We start from the raw sequence: 24042 nt of genomic DNA, 5'->3' as shown, positions 1-24042 counted from the left end.
CAGATTTTTTCAAATCAAACAACTAAGTAAAGAATGTATTTAGTGCAATCTTAATTTACAAATTAATTTATTACTACTGTTCTGTTGTTCCCAAATTAAAATAATACTAATCTAGTTAAGATAAAGTTAAGATTACACTAAACAATTTCGTGTGGTTTGCTTCGCTTTGATCTTCTGATTTCTTGCGTGTTCGAGGTACTTGTTTTGGGTACTTTGAATTGCTAATAGTTTGATGTCATAAAGCAGCCTCATATTTGCACCCCATAGGTCCAAATTCGCTTTATGATTGACTGTAAACCAATTTGTTTGATTTTAGTTTAAGTTGAGGGCATCTTCCGACTAACCAGTACCATTACCAGCATGATTTTGAGTCTAATTTGCTTTGCTTTTTGTGCAATATGATGTTTCCAGTTTAACCTACCGTCGAGATATATTCTGAGGTATTTGGATGATTCTGCTTGAGGAATCGGTCATCTGTCAAACGATACAATTATGGTGGAACTTCAGCCGAAATAGGTTTAAGTGGCGAGAATGCCTCTACATGCGAGACTCTAGAATATTCTTTCGTAATAACATGATTCAAGCAGTAGAGAGTAATTCCGCAGCAGCAATTTGCTAATTTTTTATATTAATCCCAAATGCCATATTCGGTCAAGAACTTATAGAGACGTCCAGGAATATTGAGCAACCTTAAGACATTCCAGAACATTGTTCAGTCTCAAACAGGCATTGAATATATATGTCAACATAATTACTGCTCTTCGTTTTAGCTCTTTTAATAATCCAGGTGTAATATCATCAATTCCAGGAGCCCTTTTAAGATTGAGGTTGTTGTAAATTTTTGTGGCAACTTCCATTAGAGAAATCAGATTTACAGCTACATCGGGCTGATAAACACGATTTATATCTATTGTAAATTGTACATCATTAGGTCGGAATACGTTAGCTAAATGTTCTCATAATAATTCAGCCTTTTCATCGTTGCGTCGAACCCATTCATTCTGATCATATAAAAATACATGCAAATATATAATATTTCGTTTACATCATCCCCAAACCTTCAATGTTCACTATTTTATCTAATGTTCTCTATTTTATTCAATCACACATTTCATAAAACACAACGTTCGTACAAAGAATAATACAAATTGACTCTCGTCCTTTGATAAAGGTTTCATCCTCTTCTAGTTTACGTAGACTTATCATTTGGTATTAAGTTCGAGCATTTGTTTCGAAAAGTTTGATCATATATTGTATCAGAACGATGGTAGATTATAGAACAGTATGATCAATTTCACTTCGACTACATTACTCATAATAAATAATAATATCATATAGATTTTATTCATTTATTTATATTTTATACATATTTTCAATAAAAACAACTCAACGTCAACATTTTTTCCAGATTTTGTTAAGATGCCTCCATCTGTAGAAATAAACAGCGATGGTGCCCCCTTTGCCTCCATTGGAAAATATCAATTAAGGCTTGAACTGGAAGATTTACCACCTGATTTTCAAGAAAGAGCTAGAGTTGAATTGTTGGAAACTCCAGAACGTGTCCAAGAAGGTCTAGCTAATTTTAGAAATCTCATTCAAGGTGATTAAGTTTTAATTTTACGTCAGAAAATAGATAATAAATTTATTCTAAAATATACTGTTAATAAAATAATTAAAAAACAGTATTTTTTTATTTAATTTGGATATTGGCATTATTTAGAATATTTGTTTTAAATGCACATGTAAATTTCATTAAATAACGACGACAGTCTAAATTAAGTTTAATTAAACAATAGAAATGTTTTATTGAACAGACATTGCCCGATTAGCTGACGTTGATTTAATGATTTTTTTTTCTAATTTAGCTGAAACGGGATTGAATCTACCGCTTGATGACGATAAGTTTTTGTGTAAATTCCTGAGACCATTTAAGTTCAATGCAGAACAAGCGTTTAAAATGATGAAGAGATTCTACAAATTTAAGGTGAAATATCCGAGATATGGTGGATTTAATGTGACACCTCAAGGAGTGCGACATGTATTTGATAGTGAAGTTTTCATGTTCCTGCCTACAAGGAGCATCACAGGGGGAAGGATAATGATAATAAATGCAGGCAGTAAGTGAATATATATTTTTGTTAATTTATATTAGGCGCTTGAATATATTCTCATGACTTTTTCAATTAAAAAAATTATTGAATAGATTGATAAATTATATATTAATCAAAATATTTCGATTTTCTACAACTTTTTCTATTATTTATTACTCTCTATTGATGCCCTTTTTGCAACAGTACGTCGTTCAGTTTATTCAATTCATATAGGTAGCCATCAGAACCAACAGTTTTATTCAGTTTTAGCAACTCGTGATACAATAAACCTTGATGACCCTACTATAAGCGCAGCAAAATTTTCATGCATGAATATTCCATACAGTAGATCCATTTTACGCCGGCTTGGTTGGCGCAGTGGTAAAAGCAACAGGATGGTCCTCCTACTGTTGCGAGAGCAGCGGGTTCGAATCCTGCTGGGGCGTGGTCGTAAATTTATGTTTGTGATTATTTAACGTTTGTGAGGTAACAGTGCAAAATACGTCAAGGAAAATGATTCCAGTCACGCTAGTAATCAGGTTGGGTAAGACAGGATGTTTTCTGGGCTGATTTCTAAGTTGGTTACTCGCCAGTCTGTAGGCTTAGTGTCGAGGACCGTGGTTCGCATCCCATGTTAAACCTAGGTCCAGGTGTAGGTCCAGTCCAGATAAACCCTCGTTAGTAAATAGGAAACTTTAAAATAAAAAAGGGCAATTTTACATCGCCAGTCAAAATACACCACAAAAAATAAATTAATAAGTGTTACAATTCATTGTCTTATAACTATTTTTGGTCCTCCAGGACTTTTTTTTAGTTCTTAACGACAAAATCATCACTGTTAAAATGCTAAAATCAAAATCAACAGTTGAGATATGACATAACATCATCAGCATCACCATCGAGTTTCTTAAAGTGTTTGATTGGTTTCAAGAGCAAATTTTCGCAAATCAAACAACAAAAGTAATGAATGTGGTAAAGAAATTTTAAGCATTCCATAATTAGCGTCTTTATACACTCAATAGCTCAATAATAATAAATGGAAAGTTGTTATTTTGTGTAGAGAAATGTTAAAATTATTGAAATTAAAATTAGGTTAGTTTGTTTGGTATGTGTTTACATTGATATCTTTTCACCAACAGAAATACCTAATACGTTCTATATAATATTTATTTAAGATAATTTTTTTGTATAAATATTTAAAGTATATTTGTTGATCTTAGCTAGAACAGTCTTTTGCTTTTGATATCGAAAAAAATTCGTGATATAAATTATAAACCAAATGTATAGCTACGCGAAAATAATAAACCGGTCGAAAAAATTGGTAGTCTGAAAGAGCAATGTTCGGATAATACTGCGGGGCAATAAAATATCCTTCTTAAGCGTTTCCAAATATTATTTGACGATTGTTCTGACATGAAGTCGTGAAGAATAATTCTATTAGTCAAACATAAAATATAATAAAAAAATTTCTTTTATTATATTGGTGTCGTTTATTCCGGTCATAATATCGAACACCATGAATATTCAGAATTGATATTAATATTTATATTGATAATAACTGTCATAACAGAATATTTTTTTCTTTGAGGAGTGGTGGCATATAACAGTCGTAGCAGATCAAGTTATCATCAGGTGTAAAATCATGTTCCTTTTGGCTGTGTCAGGTGCTCTTAAATGAAAAATGGATTCTGAACATCTCTTTGTTTCAGATAATAATGCATATCAAGTGATTTTTATGTGTAAGAATCACCCAAAATCCCAAAAACTCAATTATTTATTTTCAATTTTTTTTGTCTATCGATGATGAAGTTAGCAACATTGCTTTCTTGTAAATAATGCGACTCGTATGTATTACTCAGTTTATTTTATATGATGTTATATTTCAGTCTTCAATCACTTTCAGTCACTTCGTTTTGTGATGGTTAGAACAAGCGATCGGTGAAATGTGACGAAAACAAAACAAACGTGTACCGTTATGGGGATTTCTAGAGCTGACGGTGAGGAATTGATTTCAATCTCCAACATTAACAAAGGGGTGATTGGTACAAGGGGATGACTTGGTACAAGAATGGAACAATATTCGGGTGGAAACAATTTGCACACTCTATGAATCTATTCTGCGAAGAATTTCAGTTTATTTAAAGAAAATGGTGGTTCAACATCTTATTAATAAATAAATATTGTGTATATGTCAGATGTTCTTAATATTATGTCTATCCTCTGTATCATTCATGCTAGCTATATGATCAGTTGAAGCAACAACTTGTGCAAGTGTTAGCCTTAGCTTCACTTATTTTCCGGTTAAATAAACTAAATATTGCATTAATGCTGCTTAATTAACGTAAAGTCCGATATATCCAACACTGTAAGAAACGGAGATTTTTTCACGAATCTCAAAAGCATGTTAGATGAATATTATTGATTGATGGTAAATTATCTATAAACACTTTACAAACAAACACTCTTTTGGTTATTTTAAATACGCAAAGAACTAATTTGTACAGTAAATATTTTTAAATTTCTCCAAAAATAAGTTCTTCCAATAAAACAGCTAAAGTATCTCATAGATGACATCGAATATACTGCCAAGTGGAGTTTGTAAAAATGTAAAATTCCTTTTAAACTAGGAGCCTTTTCTTCTCGTTTTCCCTAGTTAAAAAGAGACAGAATGCTGTCTGATTCGTCGGAATATGTAACCGAGCCGGTCTATTAACTTCGATTTTGTATTGGTATAGGTCGGCCCTGTCGTCAAATGTCTAAAAAATACTTCAAAATATTAAGGATAATAATTAGAGGTTATAATGCGGCAAACATGGCAATGACGTGCATTGACTGCTTTATTGGATAGACCGTAATACATTCATACAGTTTATATATATAAAGTTTATAGACAAGACAACAAATATTTTTGATTGAATAAATCGTGTTCGTATAGTGAATTTTATTTTATTTACTATATTTCTAAAATTAATTTACTCATTCAGGAATTCATTAAATCGCTATAATATTATCCAGTAATTGTTCTTCATCTTTGAGTATTCTTCAACTATTGTGCTCAAGAAAAATCATCATATAATAGTACTATTCGTTTCTAATTTTTCTTTCCTTGGGTCAGATTAATTAACAGTAACCTATTATGTTAATTATTTAGTGGTTTCCGGTATATAATGATGAAATATCTCGCTTCTGTTCATTGCGAATTATCACGATATTTCGTCGCCATTTTATCATATGAATTATTAATTAGTTATTCTATCGACATAATATAAACAATTGATATTCTGTTCGCATTCTGTTTTTATTTGCTTTTGGGTATTCCTTTTGTACATCCAAAGATATTACAGATGTTTTTGTAATTAACTGACCTGTAAATTAATATTTAACTCAATTCAGCCTCGATGACATTCACCAAACGGAAGCACACTATGTTAACAGCAGACCTTATCAATATAAATATTGATGCTCATTGAATCATCGTCGTAAGAAACTTCATGGAATCATTATAGCATTAAACTTATTGCAATTATGAATGTCTTCTTTGTTATATCTACATGCATCGCTTATATCATACGATCTAGATATGCTAATAACTTTCGATATATTGTACATTAATTAAGGATTTTTTATATACTCAAGGCTATGTTTCGAAAAAATACTGTACACATATTTGTTTACCAGAATTATTAATTTGTTTTGGAAAGTTGGAAGCCGATAGACCTTTTGATCTTAATTTGAGTCATATAGCACGTGACTTTATCATATTCCCAAATTGCTTATTAGATTTTTGCTTATAACATGGGAGTCTCTATTTCAATACTCTACTCAAATGGACAAGTAGCATCAGATAAGATTCGTTTGATTTTCTAGTTCTCGACCATATTTGATCTTATTCGAATAACCTGTGTGTGCGTGTTTACTTTTTATTGGCAATTTTTACTGTTAATTTTCGGTATTATTTTCTCTAGACTCTTTTTTGAGGCTACTAAACATCTGAGGAGTTGAAAAATTGTATGTTATTATATTGAGATTAGCGATATTTATTGGTGAATATATTAATGTTAAATAACAGGTAATTTGAAAAGTTCCCGGTCCGAGACATGGTTTTTAGTTACCCCTAGCCTTCACAAGTTGCGTGTGTAAATTTAACAGCTGTCGGATCATTAGTTTGTGAATTATAGCGTTGTGAGTGAAGCAACTGTTGTTATTCTGAAAAAAATGGATAAAAAGGAATTTCGCGTGTTGATAAAATATTGCTTTTTGAAAGGAAAAAATACAGTTGAAGCAAAAGATTAGCTTGGTGCCGAGTTTCCGGACACTGTCCCAGGAAAATCAACCATCAACGATTGATATACTAAGTTTAAACGTGGTGAAATGAGCCCCGAAGACGATGAACGCAGTGGACGCCCAAAAGAGGATGTTATCGACGAAAACATTAAAGAAATCAACAAATTTATTTTGAATGACCGTAAATTGAAATTGAATGAAATAGCAGACACTCTAAAGCTTTCAACTGAACGTGTACATCATATCATTCATGAATATTTGGGTATGAGAAAGCAAAGTGGGTGCCGCACGCGAGTTCGCTTTTAACCAAAAACAACGACCAGTTGATGATTCGGAGCAGTGTTTGAAGATGATCAAGCGTAATAAACCTGAGTTTTTGCGTCGATATCTAATAATGGATGAAACATGGCTCCATCATTTCACTCCGAAGTCCAGTCGACAGTCATCCGAGTGGACCGCACACGATGAACCCGCTCCAAAGCGTGGGAAAGCGCAACAGTCGGCTGACAAGGTTATGGATGGCGTCTGTATTTTGTTATAAGCACGGAATAAATTTCATTGACTACCTTGAAAAAAGACTATTACATAGCGTTATTAGACCGTTTGAAGGACGAAATCACCGAAAAACAGCCACATTTGAAGAAAAAGAAAGTGCCGCTTCACCAAGACAATGAACCGTGTCACAAGTCAGTGAAAACGATGGCAAAACTCTATGAATTGGGCTTCGAATTTCTTCCTCATCCACCATATTATCAAGATCTGGCCTCCAGCGACTATTTCCTGTTCCCAGATCTCAAAAGAATGCTCGTCGGAAATAATTTTTCGTCGAATGAAGAGGTGATCGAAACTGAGCAAAACTATGTTGAAGCAAAGGACAAATCGTACTACAAAAATGGCATTGAAAGGTTGGAGGGTCGCTATAATCACTCTTGAAGGGAATTAAATTGAATAAAAAAAACTAATTTTGCCAAAAAATTTGTTTTACTATGGTAAGCCGGGGACTTTTGAATTGACATGTTATATTACACGAATTTTTTTCTATAAATGTTGTTTGATCGTCAAATGATCAATACTTAACAATATCTAATATTTGAGAATATTTGCAGATAGTTCCACTGGTTATAAATTGTTATCGATTACTTTGTTTATTTCATACGTTTGACAAATAAGACTCATAGCAATATATAGACAATTTTATACGATTTTCATCCATTAAAAATGCCAAATTTTGTTCCACTGATTCATTTCGCTCGAGAGCTCTCATATTCTTTTGGAAATTCCTGGGAATTACGATCTATTTTAAATTATTTGGAAATATTATTTTGAATGCTCCAATTATGCTGATTTTGTATGAAATCGAGATAATGTTTGGCTTCTTCATGAAAATATAAAAGATGGAGATTTTGAAGCACTACTGGATGAAGCTCTGAAATGTAAGAGGAGCTTACGCTAAACATTTTTCCATCAAACACTTATCCAATTATCCTTCAAATGTTTGAATGTTAGTCGAAGGATTAAATTCAAAATTAATCAACTGTACATGCTTGAAATGTTGCTTCACTGTTAGGAAAAGTTGTTCTTGTATTGCATGGTTTCTGGCCATGGTATTATGATTAGAAGGATGTATTATAATAGGAGCTGGTAAAACAAACGAAGGACGAAATTGAAAGAGGCATTAGCAAAATACCAGATCAGAATATTTCATTATGAAAACGTTCAACCTTATGTTGGTGATCAACTCAATGCTATTTCGGAAATAATAGATAGAAAGTTTTAATCTACCCTCGCATGGCTCAGACATTGGCCCTTTCAACTACCCCTTGTTCCAACAGAAATGTTTCCAAACTTGAAAACCTTTTTGTGAGATTATATTCATAATCCTGGTGAGGAAAAGTTCTGATGGAGAATATTCTGAATAATTAGGATATAATTTATATTTTTACTAAAAATTAAACACCGATAACATTAACTTAAACATGTTTTGAGATCTATCATAAATTCATCAAAATATTGCGAAATTTTGATTGCCTAATATTACCACGCATAATTAATTTAAAAAATGCATTCATTCGCTTAATATGGAATGTAATTTTGTGACAATAATTTGCATTTTTCCATGATAAGTTCATGGTTCTAATGCGTATTTAATATCATTTTTTTTTGCAATACACAATAACAAAACAACCGCGCATTATTTATATGTAATAATTGGTTTAGGTGAAACTATTACAAGATAATAATGGCACAACACACAAAATAATGTTTTTACAAGATTCGCCTTAATAATTAACTAGAAGTAAATTAAGTTTACGTCAATATCACAAATAATCCAAATATTACAGGGTATCATGAAAACAATATGTTTTACGTATAATAACAAATAATTGCATGCATAAGTTTTGTAGCAATTAAGAATAATCATATGTTATATACACGAAAAAAAAAACCAAATGAAATCAACAATTTTGTTTTTTACCTATTCAATGAATTAAGATATGAACATAACAATTGGTGATATATTGTAATGGCGTTTCAATTATTTTAATTCAAAACGTTTTTGTTTATAATCAGAAGACAAATGTTATATAATCAAATATAATATAATACATTTCTCTGTAATGCATTAAACCCTTTCTTATATAGCCAACATTATTCTTATATAATCTGTATTATTTATAAAATAGCCAATAGCAAATAGTCATAACCATGAGCAAATGCGTTGGAAGTGATTTTGTGATTTTCTAAATTATTAGAAGCCTTGAGAATGGTAATTATATTAAAAAATCTCTAAAATGAGATATTTGATATAAATACCTTAAATCTATGAAAATATATTTATATAAAGGGTGGGGCAAAATCCCGCTACCATTTTGTTTAGCTTTAACTAATTTGTTGACTAGACGTCCAAACTTTATTATGGATAAATATACGCCACAAGAACGATCAGAAATGGTGACAATATTTATTGAAAATCATGGCAGCGAGACTTTTGCCCCACCCTATATTATTTTTTAGTTAAATTAGACTTTCTGATATTTATTTATTTTAAAGTGTTACGTACGGTTAGCAATAAATTAAACAATTAAATTGTAATAACTTTCTTTCTCTAATATTCAACAATAATTTGATTTCATGATGGTTAGTCTCATTTCATGTAACATTACTATGCAATTTGTGCCTCATTTACTTACATATTCTTCCTAAATTACTGTATTTTCCGGTCAGATATCTAATATACGGAGTTTTAATGTTCGTCTATGTTTAGGTGTAATTTTCATTAAAATATATTTAATAATTATTGTCGCAATCAAATGGAGTCGAATACGCTTTCACTGTCACTGCAAGTGTTTACACTTTTCAGTTCTTTAACAAGAGCGTTATTTTCCTGCCTAATGACGAAACTAGTTTCTTGTTAAGTTATTTGAGTACCTTGGTCGTTGGGTTTTTGTATTGTCCTTTGTCTCATGGGTATTGTAAATTTATAATTCAGAATAAAGGTGCACGTACAGTAGCGTTTCGAGGAATTTCTGGAGGAGCTTGTCCCACTGATCGTAGGTTTTATAAAGGTAAACATAAAAAAAATATTATAGGAGGGTTCCTATGCTCTTTTAGGGACAGGTCTACGTACTGTTGTAATGAGTTGAAACAAACTCTGTATACGGCATTAACGAAATTCTTATTTTGACCGATTTGAGTGGTTATATACTCAATGAATCGAATATATATTTGATCGATGAACTGGCTTATGTTAAGGTATGAAAAGGCATCAATCCATTGCGGTTTGAGACATAGTCAAAGACTATTTTACAAGAAAATACTACTAGCGTCAAATTGCCCGGCGCTGATGGCCAATTCACGTGACCTGTTCGAAAGATAATTATATCATCAAACTGTTCATGCAGGATGTCTATCATGAGGTTTGCGGTATGGAACATATCAAGTGTCGGAATTACGTGTCGTCCACGTTCATATCCTTAAATTTAGACCTAAACAAATGTATATGACTATGACTATGGGTTATCAATTTTATTATTGAAGTGTGTATTATTTCAACATTGGTTATAGTGGCGACACTAAGACATATTAGTGTCAAACTAACTGAATTAAGTGTCTTTTAATATTGACCTATTCGACGAAAAATGTCACATGTGTTTTCACAGTTACAGTGGTTTCAAGTGTCTGAGATCCGAGACATGCTTCCTGAAAATATCGACTGAAAAATCGTCAACGTCAGTTTCGCTGTGAATCTGACGAAATACTTAAATATTCTGGTAATTCCTGATGATCCAAAGAACATTGACAATGCTCCTGATGAGTTTGTTCTGGAAGATCTGAAAGCGCTTTATGTGATTATAAGACACGTTAAATGCGCAAAGCACAAGGGATCGAATTAGACTCTTGCTTAGGAGATATTTGATAGAGAGAGATAACCTGATGGTCCTACAGATAAATAGCAACAGCAGGTTGGGAATAACTTGACCTTTCTGATAAACATTTTTAACTTACTTATACCTTATTACTCTTCATCGATCAAACCTTTTCCAATCCAATTTTTAAATGTTTTATATGATCTTGGGAAGCACGGCATTTTAAATACGTCAAGATAGCAAATGTCAAACTGTAACAAAAAGCCGCATTTTATTTTTTATTACAATATTCTTCGTCTTCCGCAGCTGTAGATTTTAATTTTTAGATCATTTGGTATTACAATGCAAACTATACCATAAAAAATTCGCTTGCATTTATTTGAAAGAGTTTTAATAATGTTTAGGGAAGTATCTAAAGCTGCTCCAAGTGATCCTCTATGTCGCACGCCTTTACATCTAATAACAGGTCAATTGAAACACATTTTTTTTGGCAAAAAATAGTTTTTTTTATTCAACATAATTCTCTTTACGAATATTTCTTTCCAGTGAGCATTCTTATGAGATCTCAGAATAGGAAATAATCGCTGGGGGCCAGATATAGAAAACATGGTGGATGGGGGAGCAATTCGAAGCCCAATTCATGAATTTTTGCCATCGTTTTCACTGACTTGTGACACGGTGCATTGTCTTAGTGAAGCAGCACTTTCTTTTTCTTCAAATGCGGACGTATTTCGGCGATTTCGTCCTTAAAAGGGTTCAATATCGCCATGTAATAATCGCTGTTGATGGTTCTTCCTTTTTCAAGGTAGCCAATGAATGTTATTCCATGCGCATCCCAAAATAGAAGACCCCATAACCTTGAAACCTGCATTCAATTTCATTTTATGGTCATTCAAAATCATTTTGTGGATTTTTAAAAATGTTTTCGTCCGTAACAACCTCTTTTGGATGTCCACTGTGTTCACCGTCTTCGGTGCTCATTTCACCATGTCTAAACTTAGCATATTAATCCTTGTTGGTTGATTTTGCTTCAACTATATTTTTTCCCTTCAAAAAGCACCATTTTATCACCACGCGAAATTCCTTTTTATCTATTTTTTTCACAAGAACAAAAGTTGCTTCACTCAAAATTTATGGCATTTTGGCACCCACTTTGCACAGAGTTTTCTCATACCCAAATATTCGTGAATGATATGATGTACACGTTCAGTTGATATCTTAAGTTTTTGCTTCAACTATATTTTTCCCTTCAAAAAACAGTATTTTATCAACACGCGAAATTCCTTTTTATCTATTTTTTTAAATAACAAAATTTGCTTCGCTCAAAATGTTATAATTCACACACTAATGATCCGACAGCTGTCAAATTTATACACGTATCTTTTGAGGGTTAGGGCTAACTAAAAAACATATTTTAGATTAATTATATTAGATTTAATTATAGTGGAGCCATCTATATGTCAGACCGGGGACTTTTCAATTAAACTGTTACACATTTTCCGCTTATGCTACTTTACGCTTGCTTTTTCGTGCATTCTTTGAAATATCATTATATAATTATATCATTATTATATATATTTATATAATTTTCATCACTTTTCCAACAATTGATGTGAGATTTATTCACCAGTAGTTTTTAAAATTTTGATTAGGTCTTTTTTCAATATTGGAGCAATTATCGTTTTTTTACATTGAGCTTTACACAAGCCCTTGAAATAATGTGTCACCATCGGTCTGATTAACGGGCTCTCTATAACTGATGCAAAATTAATTTTCAAGATATATTTTTTTCTAGATTTCTCTTAAAGTTTAATATATATATATATATATATATATATATATATATATATATATATATATATATATATATATATATATATATATATATATATATATATATATATATATATATATATATATATAGTCATCCATTATTTGCGTCTAAATCAGACGACACGAACATTCGACCAAAGCGGACTGGGATTGGCTTAAAGTAGGCATCCGTGTTTCTATATAACTTGTTTGAAATTGAATTTTTGAATTAACCGTCAACTTTATATGAAAAATCACTAAAGAGATATTGAGATAAAATTAAACAGAAAATTGTATCTTGTGTATAACATCATATAAGTTTCTTATTAGTATTAATTTTATAAAACCAATTATATTACTTAAGAATTGATTTTTTTTATAACATCTTTTATAACATAATTAGATACGCTTAGTACAATCTTAATTTACAATTAATTTATTACTACTTTTCCTATGTACTTGGATTAATTAACAAGCAAGGCGAGTGCGAGAAAATACATCAGTATGTATTCCTCAATTATAAAATTATAATTATTTATTAATTAACTTATAGCTATAGTTTACACTAAATGTATATACTTTATATAAGTTCGTATGGTTTTGTTCGCTTCAATCTCCTGATATCCTGCGCGATGTCCAGCAGTTGTATTGCTTCCACGTTAGTATGATTTAGTAATCTTCTTTCGTGTTTCAAGGCGAAATCTTGGATAACTTCGCAAATCCATTTGATTTCCAGGTCATCGTGCAGTTCTTCATTGGTTACATAGCGATAGGCATTGGTAATCAATCGAAGAACCTTGTTTTGACAGTGTTGTATGACTAGTTGATTTGAATTTTTAGTGCAACCCCATACTTGTACCCCATAGGTCCAAATTGTCTTATAGATCAACGTCTTTGATTTTAGATCAAGTTGAGAGTATCTTTCGACTAACCAGTATAGTTGTTTTATTTTGGTTCTAATGTGTTTTGCTTTTTGTCTAACGTGGATGCATTTAAGCAATGATACACATATTTATATTTCCCATTTTAAAGAATATTTAGTGTTGTGATTATGTATTAAATAACAATTACAGAGCATTATTTAATTAAAAATAATATATCTCTGAAAATAATTAAAATTTTGAAAAATTCAGTTATAAGTATATTCTTACAGTATTAAGCTCTGAATATATGAAAAAAAGCAATCGATTTTTTCAGATTTCTAGACTAGAATATGCCCTTAATTCTTTCTCATGTCTCCTCAAGTTTTGAAAAATATATTATTTATATATCAGACCCGTAATAAATATATCCCAAGGATATAGTAGTTTGGTTTAGTTTAGTTTTAATATGAATGTAGTTAGATAAGAATTCAATGCTTTGGGGTATAAGTTACGCCATCTTTTGGAAACAATTCAAAATTGTTTTCCAATCCTGATTAGATACTAATTTATAATAAACAGTAAATATTTAAAATGGACATTTTATTTTATTTTACCAGTGTTTTAAATGAAAACATCATTGAATAAAATTATTATTTAAAACAATATTTATTAATACGTTGTAGGCAGGAAGTAGTTTTGGTGTTTTATTAAATAATATATGATATGCAGAAAAAAATATTAGTAGTTATAAATAGAAAATTTGAAAAGTTGTTACATATGTTAGGAATATCTCAAAAGCGGTTATCCTTCTGTGTCATTTATTATTGACCATTTTTTACCTTCTAAACACACATATTTATTATTGTTTTTATTCTCATTAGGGAGATTTGCGTAGACATTTTAAAAAGATAAATTTCTTCAAGCATCAAAAATTAATAAATTTAAAATATAATAAAATAAGTTATTTCATATGCGAGTTATATCCTTTATAGGATTTTATAAATAAGACGAACAAAGGTCCATCTTTAGCAAAAACAATGACAAATCGACAAAATTAAATTTGAATTGTAAAGTAAAAAATACATTTTGTGTAATAATTTAACATGTTATTCTAACATATTTGATTTTGTACGGTTAGTCGAGGTAAGTATAAGTTGAAATATATTTTAAAATCACGCAATCGAGTTCTTTAAATTGCGATAGTTTTTTATGTAACAGTGGTATTTACGCTCCTATGGCTAAGTCGACTCACATGTTTTAATTATAGTTACAGTGAACTATAGAAGTAACAAGAAATTATGTATAATTTTTCAGCATTTTAGCATAAGGTTGGGGAAAAAGTAATTTCGATTTTTACTAGTGGCTGACTTTAAAGTCGTTTAATAAGTAGTAATATTAATTGAAACCTATAAAACACGTTTGAAATCTAATAGTATGCAACTAAAAGTTATTTCGGATAACTTCAAGAGGCTAGCGTTCACGCAACAAATGTAGTATGCTTTAAAAAAAAAGAATATTGAGAAGCCATAAGAAACCTCGAGTTATTTTTTATTAACTAATCTTCTTTGTAAAATGAACCGGATCAGATATTGGTGAACCTCGACTAAGTTAATAAATAAAAGTCCATCAAGATATATATATATATATATATATATATATATATATATATATATATATATATATATAGATTGAACGAAAAAATAAATAAGAAACTGATTAAAAAGTAAAAAATAATCAGGCTCTTTTAGGCAAGATACGGCGGTTCACTTTTTTTGTTCAAAATATTTTATTTTTCTCTTTTTAATGTTGGACATCTACTCAATAATTTACGTTGTTTTATTGAGTACAATGGGAAGGCCAAGTAAAGGTGCTTGAGGTGTGAGGAAAACTACGAATAAAGAAACAATGTCTGAACCTGGCCGTGGTCCGCTACCTAACCTAGGTGATTTAACAAATGTGCTGACCAAACTAGAACAACAAAAAGTTGTTGCCTCCGCCGGGAATCGCGACATCCGGGTGTGAGCTGAACGCTCTAACCACTACACCATTGATTGTAGTCAGTTGCCTGCAATATTTCTACGGCTTCCCATATGATATGGTTAGTGCTCAAAAAGCATACTGGACGGCTTTTACATTGAACGACTTCTGGTCTTCCGTCACGTGAGTTTAGCAGTAACATTATACACAAATATCTGATTATTTGAGATAAAATATGTGAAAACTTTGTGCGTGCCTTTGAAATTTGAGGGTTTCCCTCGATTTCTCCGGATTCTATAATTAGATCCTGACTTGATTTCCACGGGACCACCTCGAAAGTGCACTCTTTCGAATAATAAAATAATTTTGAATATGGATCCATAATTGACGGAAAAATCGGTGAACATACATAAATAAAAATATACAGTCGAACATACAACATTCTCTTTTTTTGAAGTCGGTTAAAATCCGCTTATGATTGAAGTGCCTCCTGAGAGAAATATGCAGAATATGCTTTAGATGTAGCATTTCAATGACCTTAAGCTTACAGGTATCAGACCGAACATTGTCTTCGAACAAGTTTCGAAGTCATTCCAGCAAGTCTGTTGCCAGCACTTTGGTTAATTTTCCTTTCATTAATTTTATTAATTCATTTCACGAATTCATTAATTCGCAAGTCATATGACTTTACAGTGTGAACTATATCACGAGGAAGACTTTTGAAGCAAATAGGTGAACCTACCACCAAAACGAAACGAATTCGAGCTGAAACGAGTAACTGTAAACGATGATAAGTGGATCATACGGGATACGAGTAACAGTGAGGGGAAAAAGTCGTAATCGATGCTTAGAAAAGCTCCACAAATCGTTACAAGTCGCGTATTGACTTCAAAGAAGGTAGATAGTAAACGTTTGATGGTAGGCAGACATGATAAATGTTCATCGTGAGTTGCTCAAATGTGGTTAAATCATTGAAAAAAATTAGAACACTTCCACTTGTTCTTGCTTATGTAAATCTCTTTAATTGTTTAAAAAATGTTTTTAAAAGCTAGTTGCAAATATAATAAAAAATTATAGTTCTAAAGTTACGAAAGCATAGTTTTAATAGAGAAATGGCAATAGATCAGCGATAAAAACGGCAAGTATATAATTGATTAGTGCTTCAAAATTATATTAGCCGGCTTGGTTGGCGCAGTGGTAAAGGCGATAGGATGGTCCACGTATTGTTGCGATAGTTGCGGATTCGAACCCTTCTGGGGCATGGTTGTAAATTTGTATTTGTGATTGTTTAATATTTGTGATTGTCCTAGGCAAGAGTGTAAAATCCGACAAGGAAAATGATCCCAGTCACCCCAGTATCCAGGTTGTGTACAACCGGATATCTTCTGGGATGATTTCTAAGTTGGTCACTCGCCATTCGGTAGGCTTAATGCCGAGGACCGTAGTTCGGAGTTAAGACCACGTTAAACTGTAGGTCCAGTCCAGATAAAACCTCGTTCGCAAGAAGGAGACTTGAAAAAATATATAAAAAAATTATATTAATAAATTCACTTTGAAAAACGAAATTATGTTTCCCAACTCATTATGGTATATATTAAATATCTATTATCTATTAAATATCACAGTATATATCAAAATATACCAGTTCAAATCATTGAATATTTATGTCAGACGTAACAATTACAAACAATATTTTTTATAAACATTGAACATTCAAATGTAGGCAACCGAAAATACCACAAATTTTATTTTTTGTTAAGCGATTCTATCTGGATATTTTAGTTTCTTAAAATCACTTTGTTTTAGCAAAATGGAATCCCAAAGAGGTATTATTGGAGGACATGTTCAGATCGATTATGGTAGCAATAGAAATAGCAATGTTGGAGCCTAAAACACAAGTAGGAGGCGTAAATGTTATATTAAATACAGAGGGATTGTCGATATCGCACGCCTGCCAGTTCTCGCCATCCTTAGCTAAACTTATTATAGATTGGATACAGGTACGATTATCATTATTTATTACAAGACTAATGTTAAGTAACTGGTTATTAACAACAATTAATATTTACTACAGCCCTATTAAAAACATCATATTAAAAAAAACAATTCTCTCTTATTTAAATGTTAATAATGTTTGTCATAAACTCGATGATTAATAAGTAGTGGAAGAAGATATTTTTATGTTTCAACACTAATTAACGATATAATAAAAAATGACATATTTTGATGATTGCTATTTTGCTACTAGAATTATAATTTCATTACTGTAGAATTTCTGAGGTTTCTAGATGAGGAACTTTAGTCCGAGTTATATGGTGAAAACCATATATCGGCTTTGATTAACTGTTTTGTTTAATTAAGTGGGTTCCAGGATGGTCCCAATTTTTATCTAAACTTTCGAATGTGCAAACATATAATAAGAAAATGGTATGTAATTGTAAACCATTGACAAAATAATATATTGTGTGACTCACTAATTGGATGTCAGTGTGAATTTTTAACAGTGATGATCTCATAGTATTTGTTTTGTTGTCGAAATAAATTATCCCATCCAAAGGAAAAGCCATTGTTCAGACAGATGCGTTTTTGGAAATAATAAATTATGCTTAACACGTTCTTTTCACGCAGAGTTTTCCAGAACATGCTAATTCTTTGATCCTCCTAAGATTGATACTTAATACAAGAAATCATCAAAAATAGTTCAATGTACAAAATATTTTTTTTATTTCGATAGTTTTATTGTCGGTTTTCTCTTACTGTTGCGATATATATTTATAATATTGTATGTTTAGCTGGAAAACATCGATATGTTGACTCTGTATATATCATCGACATATCGAATTATTCTTAATTTACCTGGAGTTCATAATATTTTACGGCCAATAGAAATAACAACTCGTGACTTGGTGAAAAACATGTAACATCTAGTGAAGTTATACCACTTATCAGATTATTTACTATAAAAGTGGTAGGTTTCCAACCAAAACAGACAATTGGAGAGAATTTAAAGAATAAAGCAATTAAAGAAATGGAGAAACGATTGTTAGAAGCAGAAAATGTTGCTTGCTTGCCAAATGTTGCTAACCTTGCTGTTGGCACTATCTTGGATCCTCAAGAATATACATTTCCAAGATGCATTAGGCTGTTTCAGAGCCAATATGAGTATGAAAAAATTGATTTCAGATGTAGATGAATGAAAAAAGTAAAAATGATCAATTGACGGAGAATTCTAAAACACAAGTGGAAGAAGACCACTTTACTTTAGGGCACCTACTTTTATGGAAAGTGCTAGAATCCACTTATCCACACCTTAATTTAAAGAAAATTTTTTTTTTTTTTTTTTTTTTATTACTCTTCGTGAGTCCACAATCTGCCCTATTGGCAATAAGTATTTCTTCTGTTTATATTATATATACATGGCATGTAGAAAATCACTTCATTAAGCAATCTTCTGTACAAAATATTATCTTAATTAATTAGACTTATTCTAATGCTTATTCTAAACTCTACATATGTCCAGTAGTCAGATCATGTGGTGTTAAACGTTTTAGTCTACGCACTTCACTATCACGTCGCATATTTAGCTGATTAGCGAGTACATTGGGATGCACTGACACTCTTTCGAAGTACTTCACACAAACACGTTGGATTACACTCGTTATAGGTTCTAGAGGAATATCGCGTTGTATCACTTTATTTGAAATATAGTACGGAGCATCAACAATGGCACGCAACACCTTATTTTGGAACCGTTGAATGATGGATATATTAGATTTGCTAGCGGTACCCCATAGTTGAATTCCATATGTCCAAATGGGCTTGAGTATAGACTCATACAGCAATACCTTGTTATCTAATGATAACTTGGATTTGCGCCCAATGAGCCAATACATTTGATATAATTTTAGTCCTAGTTGTTTCCGTTTAGAGAGTATGTGCTTCTTCCAGGTTAGGCGTCGATCTAAATGCATACCAAGATATTTAACATGCTCTGCTTGGGGGAGTTGACAATGATTGATATTTACTGGTGGACATGTTTTTCTACGCAGGGTAAACGTTATATGCGTGGATTTTGATTCATTGGCTTTAATGCGCCATGTCTTCAACCATAATTGTATTTGCTCCAGGTGGGTTTGTAGGTTTATTGATGCTGTGACTGGATCTTCATGGGATGCTAAGATTGCTGTATCGTCTGCATATGTTGCCACAGTAGTTATTTTTGTGGTGGGCAGATCAGCCGTATACAGAAGATACAGTACTGGACCCAGTACACTACCTTGCGGAACTTCTGAATATATGGGATTTAATTCGGTATGTTCATCGCCTTGATTTACGATAAAATGTCTGTCAGTGAGATACGATTTTAGTAGCTGATAGTCCGGATGAGGGAGAAGTTTCTTTAGTTTAACCTGCAAGCCCGTATGCCATACTTTGTCAAAAGCCTGAGATATGTCTAGGAAAGCAGCCGAACAATATCTTTTGGCATTTAGGTCAGCGTTTATTTGGTTTACAAGTCTATGCACTTGTTCTATAGTCCCATGCTTATTGCGAAAGCCAAACTGATGTTCTGGAATAATTTTTCTTTTTTCTATTATATAGTTTAGTTTTTTTATGTATAATTTCTCGAAAACTTTCGAGATTATTGGTAATAAACTTATAGGTCGGTAGGAGGTCACATCTTCTGGTATTTTTCCTGGTTTAAGTATCATTAATATTTTAGCTACTTTCCAGATACTAGGGAAGTAATTAATTCGTAGCATAGCATTAAAAATATATGTTAATAGTTTTATAGCCTTTTCAGATAGTTCTTTTAAAATTTTGCCAGTAATTAAGTCATAACCAGGAGCTTTTTTAATATTAATCTCTCTCATTATTGTATGTTTAACTTTTTTGACCGTTAATTTCTCGTGCGGTAAATGCATTTGAAATGGCGAATCTAGAAAGCTAGTAATTTTATTTTCGTCATCTTTATGTAGCTGAGACTGGAAAGGTTTAAAAACATTTTTTAAGTGTTTTGAGAAAATGTCGGCCTTCTCTTTATTGCTTCTCGCCCAATTATTTTCGCTTGTTTTAATAGGTGGGTTATGCTGCTGGGATCTCCTAAGCTTTTTTGTTGCTTTCCACAACGAATAGTCTGTAGCCTCAGTTGATGTCAAGTTTTCTAGGTATTCTTGAATGCCTTGGTTTTGTTCAATTTGGATTAGATCTCTCAGCTCTTTTATGGCCCTATTAAATTTTCTTTTATTCTCTTCAGTCCTTTGCTGTTGCCAATTTCGTCGTAACTTTCTTTTTTCTGCTATCTTTTTCTGTATTGTACATGATATATGTGTATTTTTTCTTGGAAATGTTTCACTGTTGGGAGTCGCGGAATATGCTGCCTCCTGTATATTTTTTGTAAGATTTATTGCTGCTATTTCTATATCCATTTCAGTTTGTAACGGTAAGTTTAGAGAGATATTTTGGTCTAAGTTTTCTCTAAATGAGGGCCAGTTAGTTCTATTATTATTGCACAGAGAAGGGGGTTTATCTTTGATGGTAATTTTTGAAGAAATTGTTACTATTATTGGTGAATGATCAGAAGACAGGTCGAAACATGATTCTGCCTGACACTTTTTTGGATCAATATTTTTTGTAATACAGAAATCTATTGTATCTGGTTTTTTATTTCTGTCTGAAGGCCAATATGTTGGTTCACCAGTAGAGATATGTTGTAAGTTATCTTTCCTTATGGCTTTGAGCAGTTCTCTACCTTTTGAGGTTATTATTCTTGAACCCCACATTAAATGTTTTGCATTATAATCTCCTCCTGCTATAAATCTATTACCTAGCGTACTGAAGAATTCTTGAAATTGTTCTGCCTTGTTGTTATGTTTGGGTGGGCAATAAATCGCAGAAATTGTTAATGGTCCATGGGCTTCGTCTATGGTTATACTGGTGGCTTGCAGGTAGTCTTTGCGGAATTTTTCTTTTTCGAAATGCTTTATATCATCTCGAATTATTATGGCTGTACCTCCATGTGCTTTATCATCAGGGTGATTTGTATGATAAAGCTTATATTTAGGAACTTTCAGATAATTCTTGTCCGTAAAGTGTGTTTCGGAAACCATCATAACGTCAATATTTTGTTCATTTACGAACATTTTTAGTTCCCTGGCGTGTTGTTGAAGCCCATTGGCATTCCAGACGGCGATTTTGTAGCTATTGGTTTCAGGCATTAGGCAAGTTTGCTGACGACGGTTGTGAGTAGACCAAGCATCGTACTCATTTGATCCATTAGTTTGGCCATCATATTTTCTAATCTTGAGATGTTGCTAGTTTCAGTAGGTTGAGATATTGTCTCTCGTTTTTGTGCTGAACCATTTTCAACTATTTGGGCATAAGTTATGTCTGGTTGACTTGTTCTGGTGGGTAGTGGTAGATTGGTAGTAGTGGATTGTTTTTGTTGATACCTTTTTTCCCTTAAGGCAGGATAGAGTTTCTGCTGTAGTTGCTTGTGAACTGCGCAACCCTTGTAGTTCGCTGGATGATTTCCGTTACAGTTAACACATTTCACTTTTTCATCGCGAACTTTACGAGTACAATCTCCTGTCTTATGTTCTCCTGCACATTTTACGCATCTATATGATTTGCGACAGTAAGTCTTTGTGTGCCCGTGCGCTTGACACCTTGTGCATTGTGGTATAATTCTTTTTATATGTGGTGGTTCGCATTTAATAATATTATTTTCCAATTTGGTGATTTCATACACCGCCTTATTATTTCCATTAGGTTTTATGTCTATATAAAACATAGGCAGAGGTTTTTTTGTCGTGTGATGTCGTATATTGTGAATATTTACGACCTCGTGGCCTTTTTCAGCTAGTGCTACCTTGATGGTGTTAAAGTCCGTCCCGTGATGTAATCCTTTTAATACGAATTTAAATGTTCTCTCGGATTTTGGCCTGAATGTATGGTATTGGGTATTTCTTTCATCCAATTCTTTAATAAGAACTTTAAAGTGATCTGCTTCGAACAATTGGATTTTAATTGTTTCATAGCTCACTGTTTTAATTGTGTAGTTCGTAGTAATGGTTTTCAATAAGTCATGGATATTTTTTATTATTCCTACCTTATAGACTGTTATTGGTGGTGGTTTCGGAACAACTTTTTCAGGGCTTGGTTGTATGTTCTCTTCAATTTCTTCCGACAGGTTGCTAAAACTGTTTTTTGTCTCTATCGGTTTCTGCAACCAATAGTCACTGATTCTTGTTTGTTTCCTCGCGATTTCTTCTTCTGGACTTCTCAATCGTTTTTTGTTAATGACTGTAGTCCATTCTGATGGTGGAGTTTGCGTTATTGCTGTTTGTTCTAATCTTATATCAAAGTGTGCAGGTGATTTGGTTGAATCGCTATGGTTTGCCATTTTTTAATTTTTAATATTTTATTTAATTTACTTCCAGAGGATAAAAAAATAAAATAAATACATTGTTTATTTCACGCACTTCATTTTTCACTTACGTTATTTTAGCACTAGTTTTTTACTATAAATACTATAAATTAATTTCAAAAGGACTGTTGTAAAATAAGATGAAATAATTTTAAACACTAATAAAAATGAGATGCAGTCCTTTTGTCTGGTCACGTAAACACGTATTCACTAATTTAAAGAAAATAGCTCTTAAGAATTTCTGTTGCACAGCGACATTCATAGCTTCAGAAAACCTTCTTTTCAAATGCCGATTCCTGTATCAGCAACGGAACATATTAAAGAACAAAATTCAAAGTTATTTCTTTACAGAGTGATCCCAAAAATACTGGGAATGTTGAATTAATTTTTAATTTTTTAAATTAACTTTTGCAATTTCGATAACAATAAACACATTTCGCAACTCTAATAGACAGTTTTCTTTGTTATCGATGTTTTATAAATATAGATGTTCTTCTATCAATGTTTATCGTACATCGATACTGTTGATTCGATGTTAACATGAATGTTCTTCTAATATCGATAATTCCTACTATCCCTTGTACGTAAAAGCTTCAATCCTCTTATCTAAATATCAATGTTTATGCCTAATCAAACCATCGAATTAATTTACGTAGAATGATCGAATTTTAGGAATGTGCTCCAGTGAGACTAAGAGGAATCCACGTGATAAATCAGCCTATGATATTTAATATGGTTTACAAAATATTCAAACCTTTTCTAGGAGAATATATTAAAAAACGGGTGAGTACAAATCTTGAAACAAACAATATTTTGATGCTGATAGCATTTAATCACATTCTAGTTAATTTTCCATGGTAGTGATTTAAAAGGATTAGCCGAAAAAGTAGGACCTGAAAGTTTACCACCAACGCTGGGTGGCGTAGCTGATATTCCAAAATACCCCGGCTCGATATTTTCTGACATGCTATTTTATTATCAAGACGATTTTAAAAGTAATATATTTGAAAGCTTGTACGTTTCTGCAACATTAATTTAATATCAATTTTTAGAATACAACACCTATGGTTACTTAGATGAAATAAAGGAGAAGGTCGAGAATAATTCGGAAACTAAATAGATGTTAAAATTGTTAAAAGACTCGTTAAGCAAATATAGACTCGCCAAAGAGTGCTGATATGATTTTAATACGTGTACATTAACAAATAAAATTTATTTTTTTA

At 32.0% G+C, this 24042-nt stretch overlaps 1 protein-coding gene across 4 annotated transcripts in view; it reads left to right on the top strand.

Annotated features, from left to right (window-relative positions):
- LOC143202612 (alpha-tocopherol transfer protein) overlaps nt 1-24042 on the top strand; it is a 40963-nt gene extending 16921 nt beyond the window's left edge. For all 4 annotated transcript variants that reach the window (XM_076414261.1, XM_076414260.1, XM_076414258.1 and 1 more), the window contains exons 2-7: nt 1409-1600; nt 1866-2117; nt 17200-17393; nt 23492-23602; nt 23664-23814; nt 23872-24042. In XM_076414261.1, the coding sequence (XP_076270376.1) occupies nt 1420-1600; nt 1866-2117; nt 17200-17393; nt 23492-23602; nt 23664-23814; nt 23872-23939 (957 nt within the window). In that variant the 5' untranslated portion in view covers nt 1409-1419 and the 3' untranslated portion in view covers nt 23940-24042. The remainder of the gene's footprint in view (nt 1-1408; nt 1601-1865; nt 2118-17199; nt 17394-23491; nt 23603-23663; nt 23815-23871) is intronic.

The sequence above is a fragment of the Rhynchophorus ferrugineus genome, unplaced genomic scaffold (genome assembly GCF_030347505.1).
Source record: "Rhynchophorus ferrugineus isolate W39M unplaced genomic scaffold, kcgeb_rfMv2 rfM9, whole genome shotgun sequence".
NCBI lineage: Eukaryota > Metazoa > Arthropoda > Insecta > Coleoptera > Curculionidae > Rhynchophorus > Rhynchophorus ferrugineus.
Note: the sequence above shows the minus strand (reverse complement) of the source record. Positions and strands in the feature narration are given on the sequence as shown.